A 20,077-nucleotide genomic window follows, 5' to 3' on the forward strand; every position below is an offset into this window, starting at 1 on the left:
GTGGTGGTGGTGGTGAGTGTATGAGTGGGGAAGGAGAAGCAGGGCGGTGTGTGTGATGTGTGTGTTACATCACTGACTTTTTTCTGCTTTCTTGGACTCTGCAACTTATTGGGCTTAAAAAGAATAAAGGGGCCCTGAACAGGTCTAGAATCTGGCCTTTTCCCGTTCTGCCAGCATGAGATTAAGGGGAAGTCCAGTTTCTTGGAGTCCATTGTTTCTAATGTCTAATAGAGAGGCAGCACAAGTGTCTCCTTAAAGACTCTTTTTATATGTATTCTTATATTATATTATATTCATATTATTATAGCCTCATTTCCACCAGGCTGGATACAGTTCTCCACCTTCTGTTTTCATACTTCACTGTGGGGCGGGAGAGATGGTGCAGCGGGTAAGAGCACTGACTGCTCTTCCTGAGTTCAAATCCCAGCAACCACATGGTGGCTCATAGCCATCTGTAATGAGATCTGATGCCCTCTTCTGGAGTGTCTGAAAACAGCTACAGTGAACTTACATATAATAAATAAATAAAATCTTTAAAAAAAAAAAAAGAAAGAAAAAAGAAGAAATACTTCACTATTGAGGTGGAACATGCCTATGTCTGAAAGATAAATAAGTAGAATGAAGGACGGAACCAAGGTTAGGATGTGTTCAGTTAGTGCCAGGCAGCCCTGCCTATGATACTCTCTTGGCTTTACTTACTTTTGGTATCACGTCTTTCGCTATTCGGGGGTGAAAAAAGAAGAAGAAAGAAAGGGAAGAAAGAAGAAAAGAAATAAGCAGAATAGAGTTTTAAGATGAAGAGAATTCTGGATTTTGGTTACAGGACAGTGTGAACACAGCAGTACTGGCCTTTTTTGTTTAAAATGATCACGGTGTTAGTTTTACCTAATGTATGCCTGAATGCATGTAAAAAAAAAAATCTTTGCCTGTGCGCACTTAATCTTGTTTTAATTGCTGTGAAGAGACACCACGACCATGGGCAACTTATAAAGAAAACATTTAATTGGGGCTGGCTTACAGTTTCACAGGTTTAGTCCAGTATCATGGTGGGACGCATGGCAGCGTGCAGACAGACATAATGCTGGAGGAGCTGAGAGTTCTACATCTTGATGCCAGTAAAGAGACTGTGTACCATACTGGGTGTAGTTTGTGTGTAGGAGACCTCAAATTCTGCCCCCACAGTAACACACCTCCTCCAATAAGGCCACATCTCCTAATAGTGACACTCCCCATGGGCCAAGCACTCAAACACATGAGTCTATGGGAGCCATATCTACGCAAATCACCACATCCCACTTCCTGGCTCCCATAGGCCTGTAGCCATAGCTTAATGCAAAATGCACTTAGTCTAATTTCAAAAGTCTCCATAGTCTATAGTCTCAATAATGTTTAAAAGTCCAAAGTTCAAAGTCTACTCTGAGATTCATGCAGTCTCTTAACTGTTATCCCCTATAAGATAAAAATAAAAGATCACATACTTCCAGCATAAGTTGCACAGGATATACATCCAAAGCATGTGTCATCAAGATCCAGATCAAAGGAAGTCTTCCTACCTCAAGATCCTGGTCACAGATATGCCCTCCATTTCTGGATTGTAGTTCATTCCAGATGTAGTCTAGTAGACAACCCAGAATAGCCATCACAACACGAAATGACTTGTATGAGACACCATAGAATGTGTCTCGAGATCAGAGGCCAATGTCAGGTTTCAGTTCTCACCTTCTACCTCATTTGAAGCAGGATCTCTCTTGTTCATCACTGAGTATGCTGCTCGCTGTCCCATGAGCTGCTAGGAATTCTTCATCCCCACCTCCCATTCAGCCACAGGAGTCCTGGGATTGCAGATGTGTATTGTTGTACCTGGCTTTATATTGAGTTTTGGGAATCTAAAGTCAGGTGCTTGCGATTGTGTGGCAAGTGTATTATCCACGGAGTCATCTTCTTAAGTATTGACTGAATTTAAAAAAACTGGGGTTGGGGGGAGGGAAACACACACAGAAATAGCCACACCCATGATTAACTAGTCACACAGGAAACAAGATGGTATATTAGAGGATGCATGCTGTTTCTAGTTGAGAAATACTTTTATAGACTTGCCTCTAATTTTATACTCTGCACACTATGTATGTATCTAGAAACATTTTTTTTTTTTTAAACAGGAGAGAATAAAAGGCAGGAGTAGTTCAAGCTTCTATGACCTGAGCAGCTGTAAGAAGCAGAGAGGAACGTGAGCAGAAACTAGCACTGCACAGTTAGAAATGGGGAAGGGTCTAAGGGTCATGTCCTCTTAGAAGCTGGAGGGGAGGGAATGTGAGGTGGCCTTGGATGGTGAGACCCGAAAGCCACTTAAGGCAGTTCCTGCTTTGTTTCCATAGGGTGTCCTTGTTCTAGTGACAGTTGAGCCAGGCCACGGTGGCCCAGCTGACCTACAGAGATCGAAGAGGAGCACACCAGGAGGACCCTGTCCAGCAGGTACATTCTAGAGTGATGGCCAGTCTTTGTCTCTGATTCCCACCCCTGGCTCCATGATCTTGCAGTTCCCATTTCTTTTCTGACATAGATACTTATTCATCATTTTCTAAATCCAAGGTCATAAAGATTTATCTTCATGGTGTTTTGCTTGCATATTTTCTGTTTTGGTATGTTTCCAGTGAGGCATTTATTTTGAACTAATTTTTTGTGCACAGCATCAGGTAAGAGTCCAGCTTCTTATTTTATATATAGATAACCAGTTCCTTCCTTTTTTATTTTTCTTTTATTTATTTTTTCTTTTTTTTCTCTCTGGATCCAAGCTAGGGCTTCCCTCATGCTAGACAAGCACATTACCATTGAGCTGTAGGCCCCAGTTCTGCTAGCCAGCTACTGTTCTCTATGTGAATTCTGGGTGTCCTACAATCATAAAACCGTGGAAACCAGCTGTGTTCGCATTCTTTTTAGTCATCCTAACTCTCTGTGGAACCTTTGATAGCTCTCAGCCTGGTCCTATTACCAGAATTATCAAGGTTGGTGTCTGTGCTTGGGCAGTCCTAACAAGCCAGGCTCTGCCATCAGCCTCATGGATTAAGCCAATCAAAAAAGTCATTGATGAGAGAGCTAGCCCCACCCCTCACCCAGACAGTGCGGGAGAGCTGGCCTACGTGGCAAGGATTTGGGAGAGCTAACTGGCAGACCAAACCAGCTTCCACTCAGCTACCACACAGTCCCAGATCCAGGGTTCTGAGCTGGCCCACCTCAACAGCTACCCGACCTGTGAGCTGCTGAAGCCCATGAAGGGACTGGACCTGCAGAACCAAAGCTGCAGGGTCTTCATGACTCAGAGCAACAAGACGACATCTGAGAGAAGTCTCAGTGAGGATTAGTATTGATAGTGTCCGGGAACCAGACCAATGACTCATCGCATGAAAAGTAAAGATATGTGAACAGGCTACACTGTGTGACACACCACAGCTTCCACGGGGAGACCTTTTTTTAGGGTTAAGTAGGTAGGGGCCAGAGTTGTGTATTGTTTTGTTGTTGTTTTCATCATTTTTAACAATTTATTTTTATCTTCTGTACATTGGTGTTTTGCCTGTTAGTGTGTCTGTATGAGGGTGTTGGAACTGGTCCCCGGGAACTGGAGTTACAGACAGATGTGAGATGCCATGTGAGTTCTGGGAATTGAGCCCAGGTCTTCTGGAACAGTGGCCAGTGCTCTTACTGTCTGACCCATCTCTCCAACCTCCCCCGGGAACTGGAGTTACAGACAGATGTGAGATGCCATGTGAGTTCTGGGAATTGAGCCCAGGTCTTCTGGAACAGTGGCCAGTGCTCTTACCCTCTGACCCATCTCTCCAGCCTCCAGAGTTATTGACCCATCAGTATTTTGTCCCCATTCTGTCCTGCAGGGTGGTCTGACAACTACAAATCTTGTTCCTTAAAAGTTTCTGTATTCCACCTAGCCATCTTTTTTTCTTTCCCCAGTAAAAGATTTCCAATTTGTTGGCATTCAGTGTCTCAATAGTCTTATACTCAAAAGAGGTCACATCCCCAGTTCTTCTAGAAGGCCCCTTACAGTCCTGCAGTCTCTGGCCACTCCCTGTGTCTGTGGGCACCACTGCAGAGATAAACGCTGCAACTTGGCCTTCTGAAGAAGATGCCTCCCTTCCTTTGGGCCATGGTTTTCAGCCCCCTTCCAGGAATGAATGGGACAGGTGGCAGATGCTGAGAAGACAACCGTTCCCATGTGCGTGACTCTCTGCTAGAGCCACCTGTCTTGAGGACAGTCCAGTTCCTGCTGAGTGGTGCAGGCATACACAGAGGACAGACGGGGAGACCATCTATCCCTTCGCTGTACAGACTCTGACGCAAGGAACACTTTCTCCTACTCCAGTCAGTGGAGGCCTGATAGGGATGTAGACCTGAGGTCCCAGGAGTGCTTGGCAGTGGTGCCTGGGGAAATAGAATGGGTACCAAACTGCTTCATCATGAGGTGGCTTCTACAGTCTGCCTATGTAGATATTTGTCTCTTTTGTTTAGTTTCTTGTCAGGAAACTACTTTTTTGATGTACCAAAGTTCACAATATTCATTCACCATCGTCTTTCTTGTATTGGGTGACGGTGTCTCATATTTAGCCCTGGCTGACCTGCAGTGCGCTTGTGTAGACCAGTCTTGGCCTTGAATTGTTTCTACCTACTGGCCTACATGATAAGTCCTAGGCTAGCTAGAGCTGTATAGTGAGACCTTGCTCAAACAACAACAAACAAAACAAAAGAAAGAAAGAAACGAAACCAGAGAGGAAGAAAAGAAAGTGTTCCCTAGAAATACCCACAGCTAATCTGATGCAGGCAGCTCCTCAGTTGTGATCCCCATTTCCCAAGTATGTCTAACAAGGACACGCATCTTCACCACAGCCCTGGGAATCCTGAAGTTTGCTTAACCAGTGTTCTCTCCATCCTCAGGTCAGTACCTGTTAGAAGACAACTGCAAGCCTTGCAGAGAGGGGATAGATTACACCAGCTCTCCCAATGCCGAGCCTTCATGCATTCTCTGCACAGTCTGTAAGGAAGGTACAGAACAAAGGGGCCCTCCCCACAGGTGGGGCATGGAGAGGTGGGATGCATAACTGCAGTGGACCGGGGAACCTCAGTTCCAGCCATCTTGATCTTCATTCTTCCCTGTTCTCCGCCTGCCTTTAATTCAGTGGGACAAAACCAAAAGTGGTGCTGTGTTTCAGGAATCATTGAGACCATCTGTTAAGCATGGGGTAGTGTGCCCTGTGGAACAGTTGTCACTGCCCTCACCACGAATTGATTTATTAAACTTGGCACACGTGGTGAACAGGAAGTATCCTATTGTCATCTGTGCAATGACTTGTCCCAAGGAGTGGTGGGGCTCCACAGAGCACATGACATTGGAGCTAGGCCTTGAAGGGTTCTAAGTGGAAAGGGGGGGTGTCTCCAGCCAGAGTTGCAGAATTGAGGAGTAAAGAGGCCTGCACGTTTAGAATAGGGAATAATCCAACATAAGTCTGCTCGACTCTGCAATGGAGTTGATACCCATCCACAAACCTCGAGTCACCACGATAGTGGCCTGCTTTGCATTCTCCTGGCATGGAAGTCAGACGCATGGGTCATAGGGTGTAATACCACCCTAGAAAGGAAAAGAGCCACTGTGAGTCTCCCCTCTGTCTCTGTGGTCACTCTTCAGTTGTGGGTGACATGGTATGTTCTATTCTTCCTCTCAGGAGCCATCAGCTTTCTTTTTAGTACGGGCTGCCTTCAAGTCCTGTGAGACCTGAGACCACTCCTTCTAGAACATAAACTTCAACACATACTCACCTTTCCTGTCGTGGGCCTGCTGAAGTGTTTGGGTCGTGGGTTATTATTTTAGTTTCTTGTCAAGAAAAGCTCTGACAAAAGCACTTACAGAAGAAAAAGTTGGACTGGCTCACAGTTCAAGGGTACGGTCCGCTGTTGCAGGGAGTCAGGTGGCAGGGGCCGGAAGCAGCTACTCAACTCACCTTCTCAGTGAGTGATAGGCATGTGAGCTCAGCTCAGTTTCCCCTCTTCATACAGTTCAGGGACCTAGTCCAAGGAATGGTGCCACCCAGGCAGTATGAGTCTTCCCACCCAATTAGCTTAATCAAGAGAACCCCGAAGACATTCCCAGAGGCCTGTCTCCCGATGATTCTAGATCTTATCAAGTTAACAATTGAGATTGATCACCATAATCAGTAACCAAAAAAGAAAAAAAAAAAAAAAGGTAGTGGTTGAATGGGTTAGGGCTGTGGGGCTGGGTTCCCACCTGGTTCTGGGCTAGACTCTCTTGTTGCAGTCTCTGGGGTCATGGTGGGTGTGAGCACTCAGTCTCTGCCTCTTAAGGTTCCTCCTGCTTCCAGGAGCTTGAAGATCATCCTCTGTACATCCCTTGCACCTGTCCTCAGGATCTTTCAAAGACTTTCCTTCCAAAGCTGACATATGAGGAGGCCATGAATTATGTTCCTTTTACATGGCCCTGAGTACCCATAGCTGCTCATGGGAGCTATCATCTGCACATCTGGGGTGTGGTGGTATAGAAACTGGTCCTTGGTATGACTTCCTAAGCTCAGTTGAGCTGAAGTGGAAGCATTGCCATGGGAACCAGGAAACCTCTTCCCTCCAACCCTTACAGATAAAGTCGTAAAAAGCCTATGCAACGTAACCAGAGACACAGAATGTCAGTGCAAACCGGGCACCTTTGAAGATAAAGACTCCACTGAGATCTGCCAGACATGCTCCAGGTATGAGACAGGGGTCCAGAGGAACCCCACAAGACCCTACCTTCTCTGTATCCTTCTCTTTCCCTCTGACCCCATGGAGTTCCCACACCGTAGGGTATCCCTAAACCCTTGGGGTCTTCTGAGCCTGCTGTCATCTCTCCATGTCCAACTGCGAGTCTCTCCATATCCCTGTTCCCCATCAGTCAGCTGCCCCTTCCTGTTCTTTCCCACCCGCTCTTTTCCCTTGGCCAGATAATTTGTCTACTATCCGTAGACATGAAGCATGAGAATGAGTAGGCCATAGTCTGGCTTGTGTTTATTTACACTCTTTCAGGGTTCTTGTGCAGCCAGAGGCCTATAAAGACAAAAGTATTGTAGCCAGAAAAAGACTGTGTGTGTGTGTGTGTGTGTGTGTGTGTGTGTGTGTGTGTGTGTGTGTGTCCCTTGGGGTTCTTAGGGGCACCTGAGCCCACTCAGCCAGCCTTGCTTCAGGAGCCTATCCTGACAGTGCCACCTGTCACTACTTCAGGAGTTTGAGAGGAGGAAAGGCCAACAAAAGGACATGGCTCAGTAGTGACCATACGGGCTTCTTACCTTCCCTTTCCTAACTTAGGGTCTTCCTGTGGCCAGGACAGCTCTACACACACCTTGTAGAAAAGGCAGAAGAGCTACCACCGTGCCTATGGGGGTTCCCCAAGGTCTGCACTGTGTGTGCCCAGATGTAGGGACAAATATGGAATGTAGACACATGGAGCCTGTCTTTCCTTTAATACCACTTCAGGGATGCTGGGCAGAGTGGGTGGCTACCCTTTTAGCACATCTGGCCAGCAGCCTTCTCACAAAATCTTATCATTTGTTTTTTGTGTGTGCCCAGCTGCACCGATGGGGAAGATGAAGTGACTCCTTGTACCCCGGAAACAAACCGGAAGTGTGTCTCCAAAAATGCTTGGGCATCTCCGCATAACCTAGACCTCAAGATAGGGATCCCGGTCGCAGTAGGGCTGGTCTTGATTATAGCTCTGTGTTGTCTCTGGAAGACTGGAGCCTGTAGGCGAGCATTGCTCTCTAGGAAAAGACCCTTTCCAGGTGAGCCTTGGCCGAGGGCGGGTCCCCTGGGCACTGAATCTCACTCTCTCTGACCTGCCCTTCTCCTTTAGGATTGTCCTCCCTGTGTCCCAAACCCCTGTGTCCTTGAAGCCTAGCTCTGTCTTGTTCCTGTGATTCATACACCATCTCCCACTCCCCCAAACAGCATAAATACAGACTCTGACCAGTGCCTCTCCCAGATGGTTCCCTAGCCCTCTTTAATTGTAGTGTCTCTTATTCACCTGTGATCATTGTCATCCTGGAGGCCTAGTGCCTCTGTCTGCTGGTGCCTTAGTCCTGGAAGCGTCTAGCCTCTACTTTCTAATCCAGACTTAGAATGTTCTCAGCCTCTGAGATTTGCTGCTGAATAAGCTCACTCTTTCTAGTTCTTTCTGAACTCTAGCTGGCTGGTTCAACTCAGCTGTTCTGGCTCAAACTCCTCTCCAGGCTGACTAATTCAATCAGGCTTCTCTTTCTTCCTTTCCTGAATTGCTCTCCTTGACCTCAAACTAACTCTAGCAATCTGTCCTAATCTTCTGGTTTCTTCTCATTCTCTGGCTCATTCTGTCTTTACCTGTGTCTGGCTTGTTCTCTCTACAATCTGTCTCTACTGTACAACTGTCTTGGTAAAACTGCCTCCTTCCTTTCTTTGTTCCTTTCTCTTAAGTAGCTTCCCTTTTTTTTTGTGAGAGTTGGGCATATCCTGTTCTGTCAAATCTTTCTTCGGTTCATCACGTTGTCTGCCCCTCAATCAGACATCACTTTCAAAAATGGCTGCTTCCTTCTACAAACTAGCTTCACCTTCCTCGTTTGGGATTAAAGGTGTATGCTACGGGCTTGTCTGTATTCCAGCCAGAGGGATTAAAGGTGTGTGCTAAGGGTTGATCCACACCACCACTGAGAGAGTAGGGTGTGGTCAGGAGGCATCAACTTTTCAACTGATGATAAAGGTCAGGACTGGAAAGGACCAGGGATGGCTCTGATGACAGCAGAACCAGACAAAAATTCTATGTGTGTTTATGTTTATTCATTTTCTCCCCAGCTGCCTTCTCAGTCTGAGGGTAGACCCAAGCAAGAATGGCCCCTCCTTACCTAGTTTGTGTTGGAACCTCTAACCCTCTCTGCTCAGGTAAAGAAGGGCTGATGAGTCTCCTGCCCACTTGCTGTGGGAACTTCCTTTTCTTCTAGGCCATGATCAGAAGTCTGGAAGTTTGAACGCTCTCTTGAGCCCACAGACATCGAGCACAACAAATGACTCTCACCACAACACGGTTAGTCCTGCAGCGAAGGGCTCAGCTGTAGCCCTTTTTTTTAATTTTACTTTTTAATTGTATGTATGTGAGTGTTTTGCCTAATGTATGTCTGTGCATCACATGCATGTCTGGTGACCATGAAGGCTAGAAGAGGCTGTGGGATCCCCCTGGAACTGCAGTTACAGGCAGTTATGAGCTGCCACTTGGGTTCTGGGAATCAAACCCAGGTCCTCTGGAAGAGCAGCCAGTGCTCTCAACCATTGAGCCATCTCTCCAGCCCTGAGAAGCAGGGTGTTTGAGGGGCTGCACAGCCCAGGAAGGAGGGTTCATCGTCTCCACCTAGGTCTGGGTCAAGCAGATGACCATTCTGAGCTTCCACAAGGCCTCAGACCATGTTGCAACAGTGCCTTTTCTGCCCTGCTCCTGTAGTTGGGGTCAGGTGGGTGAAGAGACCTCCCCTTGGCACAGAATCAGGAGCACATGGTGCCAGAAACAGATCATGGATATGTGAACCTGGGGTGTCATCTCCTTAGTGGTCTCTGCCTTCCCAAAGTCATCCCCACACACTTGTATCCCTCCAGAGGATCTGAAGTTCAGGGCAGTGATCACACTGAGCCCCCCATACAGCAGAGAATGGCCATACACTCTCTTTTTGAGGACCAGATGGACAGACAAGAGCTGGTGACAGGTGTCACTGGAGAAATGTTAGTTTATAGATAAAGTGGCAGTTGCTATCAGATCTCCTAGAGGACAAGGGACAGGCTGGGTATGGCCTAGTGTGGTGATCCAGCCACTCTGGAACATGCTGAGCCCCCTTTCCATTCCTGCTGCGTCCTCTCTGGGGCAGCACAGGCCTGGAGCAGATACCACAACAAGGGCTGAGTTCCTGGGTTTAATTTCTGTTTACTATATTGGGGTTAATATTTGTTTACTATACATGCTAGGCAGACAATCTACTACTGAGCTATATCCTCAGTAACTTTTTAAAAGAGATTTATTTATTTATTTTATGTGTATGAGTATACCATTGCTCTCTCCAGACACACCAGAAGAGGGCATCCAATCTCATTACAGAGGGTTGTGAGCCACTGTGGGTGCTGGGAATTGAACTCAGGACCTCTGAAAGAGCAGTCAGTGCTCTTAACCGCTGAGCCAATGTCTCACTACGTTACCCAGGCTGGCCTCAAGCTTTGCCCTTCTGCCTCAGTCTCCAGAGTAGCTGGCATTATAGGCCTATGCCACCTGCCCGACTAGTTTTCCCTTTTCACCGTTTGTCTAGTTTCCTGATCACATTTGTAAGGAGGAGTCCATGAACTACAGTTTCTGAGTCTCATAAGAAGCCTTGGGGGTTGGAGGTGGTGCAGAAGGGAAGCCCTGGAGTAAAGGGGGAGCATTGGGTCTTGATGGAGGCTTATGCAGGTGTACCCTTGAGTTGAAGATTTATGCCACACTAGGCCACCAGCATTCAAGAGCCTTCAAGCAACTGAGGAAGGAAGTTAATCTGTGTCTCCACAGAGACCTTAGAGGGGCGGTGCTGTAAACTAAGTCTTCTAATCAGAATCAGGCCTGGGTTCAGGTCTCCTGATTCTGACCAGTGCGTCTCTGCTCTTTGCGTACAGGAACCTGGCAAAACTCAGAGTTCGCTAACAGAAAGGAAGTCGCTGCTTCCGGCAAACGGAATCGACCCAGCTGCCGGTGAGTGCTTTGTCTGAGTCAATAGCACAGAAGCCCAGAGAATAGGAGAGGCATTCCAATTATCATCCTCATGGCAGATAAGGCTCTGCCAAGACAACTAAAGATGGGTGCAAAGCCTACGCTGTTATCCCTGGGATCCTCCCCGGCACCTCACATTGTTATTGATAGGATCTTTTTGTCCTTTCACTTCCATTTCCTTCCTTTCTCCCCTGTAGTCCCCACCCCCACCCCCACCCCCGCCAAGGCCTCCAGAATGGTGCGTTGGCCTGTGTTAATACCCACGGACCTTAGACTAAACGCTCCTGACATGGCCAGACCTAGTTTGATGAGCTGTACTATAAGCCACAACCCTGATTTCAGAGACTCCATGCAAAATGAATGGAAACCATCTCATGAATAATGGTCCAGATACTGAGTACTGGAGTTGAACCAGATGTCACTTGTTTTCTTTCATATCTAGTTTGTTCGTAGGTTGGTTTCACACGGGTTCTGGGGACAGGGCTTAGGTCTTCCTTCTGCAAGAGCAGTATGTGCTTTTAACCGCTGGGCTCTCTCTCCCACCCCCCCCACCCCCCACCCCCGGTACTCAGCGCTGGACTGCTTGGGACTGAACCCAGGACTCTGAGTGTGCTGGGTGCCAGTTGAGCTACACCTCTAACCGTCCTTTTACTGGCTAAATAAGGCTGTTAGAAAATGTCCGTGTGACTCCTGGGGCTCATGGGACTCGTATCTCAGCTCCTTCAGTTCCTCAGGATGGAGGGTAGCACATTTCATACATGTCTCATCTATGTCATCATAACCCCATAAGTGAGCTTTCATGACTTAGCTACAGGTTCAGGTTTTCAGTCATTTCTTTTCTGGCATCTAGTGGCAGTGATGCAGCCGTGAGGGAGGCTAGCTGTCAGGGGAAGGGCTTCCGCCTCTCTGCTTCGCTCTTTCTGCAGATGCAGCTAGCCTTGCCTTGTACCACACGCTTTATGAGTACAGGCTAAACAGCACACTTCTCTAGAGATACTGTACACTCACCTCCTTTGCCCCTCTGTAGTTCATGCCACATGCTACTCCCTTACACACAGACACACACGCACACGCACACGCACATGCACACACTGCAGCATCTCCCACTGGGCCCTCTTACATTACAGAAATTTTTAAGGTATATATTTAAAAACTTTTATTAAAATTTTACTTTGTGGGGCTGGAGAGATGGCTCAGTGGTTAAGAGCACTGACTGCTCTTCCAAAGGTCCTGAGTTCAAATGCCAGCAACCACATGGTGGCTCACAACCGTCTGTGATGATGCCCTCTTCTGGAGTGTCTGAAGATAGCTACAGTGTACTTATATATAATAAGTAAAAAAAAAAAAAAAAAAAAATCTTAAAAAGAAAAGGAAAACATTTAAAATTTTTTTTACTTTGTATATATGGGTGTTTTTCATGCATATATGTCTGTGCACCTCTTGCATGCCTGGTGCCTGCAGAGGCCAGAAGATAGCATCAGATTTCCCAGTACTACAGTTACAGGTGGTTGTGAACCACGGGTGCTGGGAATTGAACCCGAGTCCCCTGGAAGAGTATTCAGCTGAGACATTTGTCCAGCATCCAGATTCTTGGTTGGGTTCGGGTGTGGCGGCTCCAACAGCCAGTGTTCATGGTACGACAAGGGAATGTGTCAGGTCCTACTCTGGGCTTCGTGATCTGACTTAGGGTTCTTTACCCCGTGTAAAGTGCTTGCAGCTTACCTGTCCCCCATGTTGTCTGACACCCAGCCCTGAAGTCGATCTTCGAGTCTTGTTCAATCGAAGTGCCCTTTAATTCCTGGGACCGTCTCATGCGGCAGATGGGTCTCACAGACAATCAAATTCAAGTGGTCAAGGCTGAAACACCGGTCTCAAGTGAGTTCTTGTACCAAATGCTGCTGAAGTGGTTCCACCAAACTGGGCTAAGGGCCTCTATCAACGATCTGCTGGATGCCTTGGATGCTGTGGGACATAGATGTGCCCGGGAGAAAATTGAAGGCTATGCAGTGAGATCTGGAAAGTTCATTTATCAGAACTCTACAGCCCAGGCAGATGTGATAATTCAGGAGACATAGGTAGGAGGATCTCTATGAATTTGAAGCCAGCCTGGTCTACATAGTGAACACAGGACAGCCAAGGCTGCGTAGAGAGACCCGGTCTCAAAAATGAGAAGGAAGAGAAGAAGCTGCTGCTCTTCAGTATTATTAGAATGTATCTTATTTTATTTTTTCTTGCTATTTATTGTATCCTGTTACTGTATTGTTGTCCTACTACAAGTTGAACACAGAGCCTATGTGAACACAGATCCTAGACAAGTGTTCTAACACACCTCCAGCATCCTGGTTTACCTTTGTTCTTGAACAAGGCACAATTGGTATGATAGAACCCGCCTATCTGGAGGCGGAGCCAAGAAGATGGAGAATTTTGGTTCACATAAGCTCCTGTGTAACGTGTATGCTGTCTTAACTTGTTGAGAGCTGACTCGGGGGACAAAGAAGGTGCTCTTGCCCCAGATTCTAGCAATATTCATTTCACAGGGCTACTAAGACCCCTGTTCAGAGACAGAGGGAAGAATAAAACAGCCCAAGGGTAGAAACTCGTGTCCTTGAGAACAGATAAAAGGTCACTGGTTTCCAGGCACAGCCACTGCTGTTTACTGTTAGACTGCCGCTCAGCACACTACACAGCTGCACCCTTGCTCCGCGTACTAGCGGGCTGGCAGCCTACTGAGGGTGTGTCTATCTTGAATCTAATTCCCAGGTGTTGTATTTCACACTTGAAGTGAGTTTGCTGGTTTGCACACAGAGAGAGCATTAAAAATGCTACCTGGGGTAACCCTCGAGGAGCACGCCCCCTGTAAGCATTTGACCATTGTGAGAGTAAACACTGAAACCGTTGTCCTGCCTCAGCCTTTCTAGAGCTGGAATCCCAGGTGTGCCTCACCAGATCCACCATCTAGAAATAACTACCTTTAGATACTGTGATAGGGGTTTCTGGAGAACTGGCACATTCAGATTTTTGACCGGTATGGATTCCTTTGTTTTTGTTTTGTTTTTAAACTCATTTTGAGACACCGTCTCTATATGTATGTATCCTTAGCTGACCTTGAACTTTACTGTGTAGTTCAGGGTGGGCTCCAACTCAAGAGATCTGACTGCATTTGCGTTCCAAGTTCTGGGATTAAAAGCATGCTGGAGAGGTAGTTCAGCATTTAAGAGCAGTGGCTGCTCTTCCAGAGGTCCTGAGTTCAATTCCTAGCATGGGGACTCATGACCATCTGTAATGGGATCCGATGCCCTCTTCTGGTGTATCTGAAGACAGTGACAGTGTATTCACATACATAAGATAAATCTTTTTTTTTTTTTGGAGATAAATAAATTAAAAAAAAAAAAGATATGGCAGCATACCTGGCCCTCATCTTTTTTTTTTGATTTTTTATCTTTGGTGGGTATGAATGTTTTGCCTGCACATATGTGCATGATAAACATGCCTGGCGCCTTGGGAAGTCTGGAGGTCAGACGGGCATCTGATCCCCTTGAACTGGAGTCGCCGATGGTTGTGATCCAACATGTGGGTGCTTGAAGCTGAGCCCAGGTACTGAGCAAGAGCAAGCTCTCTAAATCGCTGAACAGTCATAAGGCCTCATTATTTCATCCCTCCTCCTAGCAGAGTCTTGTCCAGTAGATTCTCGGCACACAGCAGGACAGTTGCCTAGAGGTGGCTGGTCCTAGGCATTCTGTTGTCTTGTTGCCGTGGCATTCATGTAGCTTCAGGAGGGAGACCCCACTTCTGAGTATTACCCTCGCCAGTGTTAGTTATGGCATCCTGAGTGTAAGCATCGTGCCTCCATGCAGACGTCAGGATTGTACATTAGTGCTCGCTGGACTCTGGACCCAGCCCCAAGAGCAGGTGTTTCACCCTCACACTTGATTCCCTTCCTTGCGCCTCTTAGAAGTGTGTTGGTAACATAAAACAGTACAAGACTTGTCATTAGATACAAAATACTCATGTATTATGAATTCATGACCAAATTAAATATGAAACCTTATATAAAAAAAGGTGCGTGGAGGGGTTGTCGGTTTGTTTGTGTTTTTACCCCCATCCTCCAAGACAACACTGAGTGACACGTGACATAGTCCAGGGGAACATGTTCTTAGGACACTGCCCCACCCCTGGGGGCGTTGTGCCACAGGCTTGTCCCACACTGGAGTTTCTCCTGCTTCTGCCTCCCCAGAATCCAGAGCACCCATGTACTAAGGGACTGCCAGCTGCACCTCCCTCTCCTGGCTCACTCATAGCCCCCCTCACCCCCACCCCCGTGGTTATACAAGGCCACAGGGCTCCACCTGGTGTACACTAGCTCTGACAGCTATGGGGGTGGGGGTGGGTCCCTGAGGAGTAAACTGGCCTGGGTGGGACATGGTGTTCCTTGACCACTCTCCTTGGTCTTCCTCCACCTCCACAGATCTTTCTCCCACTGGCCTGTCCATCCTCATCACCAGTGATATCCAGGCTCCTCGGCCCTGTAAATCACTTGGGAGACCCAGTTCCCTTTGCTCATTATGATAGACCTCTACCTATCACTTACAGTTCCCAAGAGATATACCCTAGGTCCTCCAAGAAAGGTGTGATAGGCTGCTTGCCTTTTCCATGGGTACAGGCTTCCTTCTCCACACTAGAAGCCATTTAGAATTCAGCAGCAGGGTACCCCAGCCAGTAGAGGGCAGCACACAACACACTTCCCCAGCCAGCAATTCTGGAGGGCTTACTCAATAGGCAGCTGCAGACTTGGCGGTTCCAGGCTCAGACTACAGAAAACCAACACTGTGAGACCTGCTACCGTTTGTTCCTTCTGACAAGGCAATAGATCAGAACTCTAGGTCCTGGCACCACACGATTGTAGGGTTGCTTTTGTTTCTGGGGTTGCTTTAATACCAGCCTAAGCAACCCATCCAGGTCCTGGGGACTCAGCCTAAAGCATTTTCTCAGGGGAGGAGACCCCAGAACTCTCATAATCTACTCCCTTATGGGACTTCACCTCGAAAGTCTAGAGAAAGGGTAAAGTTGGTGATGTGTGGATCATAATTAGGAAATGAGAAGGGTCAACTGAGGCCCAGTGTTAATCCCAGTGGGGGCTTCCGGCCACTATCTCAATCCTCCAGTCACCTCAATTCCTCTTTAGACTATCATCATTTCCTTCCTGCTCAGCTCCCCCGTTTTCTCCTTCCCTTTAACCCTGGCCAGTACCAGGTTGGCTGTGTGTGGCCTGTTCTCCAGTGTATCCTTTTCTGATGTTTAATCCCTGCTGAAAGCCTCCCACCTCCAAGAAAGCACAGGGTCCATGTACATCCTGTGGAGTCACCTTTGGAAGAAAAAGGCATCCTGCATCAAGATGGGAAAGGTCCAATGCCATCTGAGCCCCCAGGCCTTCCCTGCAACCCTGTAGCCTACAGCCAGCAAGCCTCGGGGAACAGCATCCTCAGACAGGGCGGGTGCGAGTCGTCTTCTGAAAGGCATTGGACTGGTTGGTGCTACCCTTGTATAGCCACATAGTAATAGAGGCTTCCATTCAGTTTTATGAAAATGTATACCCTACAGGGTCTCTCTTTTTAGAACTTCATTCTTTTGGGGAGTCAAAGGATAGCGTGGTCTTGGTGCTTCTGATTTGGGGGTTTCTCCTGTTGGACTGTTTCTGCTCTCACCTCATAAAAGGCAGTGTCACCCAGCGGCAGGGGAAGTAACCCCAGAGGAGCGTGAAATTGCTGAGCACAGAACCCACCCTCCCTCCTCCTCTTCCTCCTCCACCACCTCCTCCTCCAACTCCTTTCCCTCCATCACCTTCTCCTCCTCTTTGTCCACCACCACCACCACCTCCTCCTCCTCCATCCATGTCAAATGTAACAAGTGCAGGAAGGGTGAAGCAGAAAACTCACATTGTACTGAGGTACTGTGTACAAACCTGAACATTGAACCAACGCTGCTACCCACCATTAAATCTGCAGTGCCTGTAGTCAGTCCTGAGAGGATGCTGACAGGCTGCAGTTTAGTCCATTCTCCCCCTAGCAGCCACACCTCATGGCATAGAAGCCTTGATGTGGGCTCTCAGGACTTCTTTTCTACCTTAACTTCTCAAGTCAGGAGTTGAGTAAACCCACAGGACAATGCTCACAAAAATACTGGCAACCCTCAAAATTCTGTTGATGGGGAGGAAGCTGCCTCTCTGGCCAAAGCAGACACCAATACAGACAAGCCCACATACAGGGAAGCTTTCCTCCATTGACTCTATTGTCAAGTCCAGAGAGAAAGTATAAGAGCTCTGAGCTCTTTCCTGCTCCCCACCTTGGGGTAGATGTTTTCCTGCCCTGCCTGAAACTGTAGGTGGACCCTGTTCTGATCTGCAGGGCCTGGCTCCTCTTAGCCTGAGCCACATTGGCTGGTGAGAACGGCTCTGCCCTTAGGGTTCTGGTTAGGTGAATTCCCTCGTCACCGGTTGGGTAGAGGGGATGATACAGGAGAGCAGATGGACAAGGGCTAATGAGGACAACAGCAGCGGGATCAGAAAAAGGTGGCAGCATCTCAGACCACAGCCGAGGAGGAGGAGGATGGGGACGCTGAGCCCGCTGCTGAGGAGGACGGTGATGAGGGACTGTTCCAAAACAGCCACCGCCGCTTGGGCTGCCTCCGCAGGTGTAAATAGTCCTCTTTCTCTCGCTCCTTCCGCGCACGCTGATAGTGGTCCTCTTCTTTCAGGTACCAGACTGGTGGCCACCGGTGCTTCTCAAAGTACTCCTGGTTTTCTAGAGCACGATGCAAAGGGTGTGAAGTTAGGGGGTACCCTCAGGGCAGCACTAAGCCTACCCTGCCCATGGTTCGGGTTAGCTCCTGCTGCAGAAGCTTGTGGGGCTGACACAGAGACTCACCTGGAGACATAGCCTTCATGTCTCGGGGGAACTTGCGGCATACGTTGTTGTAGTTGGTGCAGATATGGTGAAGACACCAGTCAGCCAACTGGTACGCGCAGTGGAACTGTGAGTGGTACAGAAACACATCCCTACTGGAGCAGCAGCTCCGGGCAGCGCCCGTAGATACTCTGCAATCATAAGGGACCCACCCTCACAAGCATCCCTTCCCTTGACAGAACTGAGCAAGACAATGCATGATGTGGGCTCCTGGACACTATTCCCCACCCCACAGTGGCTTCCATCATGGGTACTACTGATGTTCGTGTCCCACAGGCCCTTCCTCTGGTATCTGCTCTTACCCAGCCAGGATCCCCTTCTCCTCCCATCTGCAAACAAAACAGTCTGCACCAAGAAGTGAGCAACCGAGCTTAGAAAACCCCTGGCACCAGTCACACCCAAAGGCCCGATTCCTGCCACTGTGACTCATTTGCTTCTCAATAAGGAAGCAGGCAGTTAACTTCAGAGGTACTACAGAGGCAGTTAGCCCCTCTATGATCCAAGCCCCATTCTTGAGTGTCCCTCTGTTGACCTATGGTCTCAGTCCCTCTATCTTATGGCCAGTTCTCTTTGAAAATGTCCAGTAGTTTTCTAGTTGCTCCCCGATGTGTAAGATGGCATAAACTCCACCCTGCTGGGAAGCCAGGGCTAAACACTTATCCCGACCCATCACCTCCCAGAGCCCTGCACTCTTGTCTATGGGCAGAGCCTGGAGTCAAGACTCGTCACTTCCTTCCCCTGCCACAATACCTGTGCCAATTCCAGGAATACAAGGACATCCCCATCGATGTCCACCATCATCTGGGTAGCCTCCATCAGTCCGGTCACTGTGTACTGCTCTGTGACACACACATACAGCTACAATCAGCTGAAGAAATATGACAAAGGACCTATAGTGCTTATGTACCACAGCAGGGGATTGCTACAGGAAGGAGTTCAAACTGATTAGGCCAGGGGTTAAGTCCTAATAGGCCAGAAAGACCAAAGGAGACTTTAAGTGTGTTCCCATTAAAGGAGAAACAAGGATGAGGGTAAGACCTCAGTGGGGCAGGAATGGGAAATGGAAAAGGGCTGCTGAGCTAGCTAAGAGGTTGTTTTTTTCAAACTATGCATGTCCCCGTGTATAATCTGCTACTCAGAAGACCACAGTCCTCAGTACAATTAGCCACTAACACAAGACAGTCTGAAACCTCATGTTTGTTGAAAATGAAGACAGCCTGAGAACTCTGACAGAACTTTGGGTTAAATGTACTTATTCAAATTAATTTAAACCTTATCAACAAGTACTGTATTAATCTTCCAATTTATATTGAAACTTTTATGTGAGGAATAAGCTCCCTTGGTCCTGAATTTAATTAAAAGTATCAGAATAAAGCCATGAGGTATTTAAAAAGCCATGAGGTATCCTTAAAAAGATGAGTATGTTTTTCCAGCTCCTCTGAGAGGAAAGTCCAGGAAACGAAAGTATCCCAAGATCAGTGAGCACTTCCATCGTCATTTCCACTCTAAGAAACCTGGACTGCCAGCATGTACAGGCCCTGGGTTCATCACCACTAAGAAACCAGAGTATTTAAAAAAAAAAAAAAAAAAAAAAAAAAAAAAAAAAAAAAAAAAAAAAAAGAATGTCTCGGATGAGACCCCAAAATGTAAAGATCATTGCCATGAAAAAATAAAATAAAATACATAGTTTTAAAGCTCAACAATACAAAAAAAATTCAATAAATAACTACATATCTGAAGAGTCATGACCAGGAAGTTAGGGAGGTAGAAAACAAGAACATGATGATATGATTAGCAATTTTTATTATTATAACAATGTAAACTAAATTAATTGTTGGTCATTATTTCACAGAAACCAGAATAGCTTAAACATATATATCTGAAAATACCAATAATTAACGAGGATAAGTACTTACTCCTAGTAATAAAAAAAAAAAAAAAAAAAAAGAAACCAGAGTATTTGGAGATATGGCTGACTCCAGGTCTGAAACACAGCGGGCCACCAAGGACTCCAGAGCAAAGGCAGGACAGCTAGTGGCTAAAGATACAATATTTGAACTTCAAAAAGAATAAACGTTGGTTGTGATAGTGCATGCCTTATAATCCTAGCACTCTGGAGGATTCAGCAGAAGAATCAGGAGTTCAAAGCCATCGTAAGTTACAAAGCAAGTTCAAGGCCAGCCTGGGCTTTATAAAACTGTCTTAAAAACAACCAAACAAGCCGGGCGGGTGGTGGCACACGCCTTTAATCCCAGCACTTAGGAGGCAGAGGCAGGCGGATTTCTGAGTTCGAGCCCAGCCTGGTCTACAGAGTGAGTTCCAGGACAGC

General features: G+C 47.3%; 2 protein-coding genes across 2 annotated transcripts in view; one reads left to right on the top strand and one right to left on the bottom strand.

The window, feature by feature from the left end:
• The window catches only part of LOC116084931 (tumor necrosis factor receptor superfamily member 10B-like), a 14,181-nt gene extending 1,066 nt beyond the window's left edge, over window positions 1-13,115 (top strand). Inside the window, exons 2-8 of the mRNA XM_031362234.1 lie at window positions 2,376-2,472; window positions 4,939-5,046; window positions 6,650-6,758; window positions 7,612-7,823; window positions 9,012-9,094; window positions 10,696-10,771; window positions 12,539-13,115. Coding sequence (XP_031218094.1) covers window positions 2,376-2,472; window positions 4,939-5,046; window positions 6,650-6,758; window positions 7,612-7,823; window positions 9,012-9,094; window positions 10,696-10,771; window positions 12,539-12,864 — 1,011 coding nt within the window. The 3' untranslated portion in view covers window positions 12,865-13,115. The remainder of the gene's footprint in view (window positions 1-2,375; window positions 2,473-4,938; window positions 5,047-6,649; window positions 6,759-7,611; window positions 7,824-9,011; window positions 9,095-10,695; window positions 10,772-12,538) is intronic.
• Window positions 13,116-14,779: 1,664 nt separating this feature from the next.
• Window positions 14,780-20,077, bottom strand: part of Rhobtb2 (Rho related BTB domain containing 2) — a 21,070-nt gene continuing 15,772 nt past the window's right edge. The window contains exons 8-10 of the mRNA XM_031361637.1: window positions 18,499-18,587; window positions 17,710-17,815; window positions 14,780-17,586 (exon numbers count right to left, since the gene is read on the bottom strand). Coding sequence (XP_031217497.1) covers window positions 17,366-17,586; window positions 17,710-17,815; window positions 18,499-18,587 — 416 coding nt within the window. The 3' untranslated portion in view covers window positions 14,780-17,365. The remainder of the gene's footprint in view (window positions 17,587-17,709; window positions 17,816-18,498; window positions 18,588-20,077) is intronic.

The sequence above is a fragment of the Mastomys coucha genome, unplaced genomic scaffold, assembly GCF_008632895.1.
Source record: "Mastomys coucha isolate ucsf_1 unplaced genomic scaffold, UCSF_Mcou_1 pScaffold9, whole genome shotgun sequence".
NCBI lineage: Eukaryota > Metazoa > Chordata > Mammalia > Rodentia > Muridae > Mastomys > Mastomys coucha.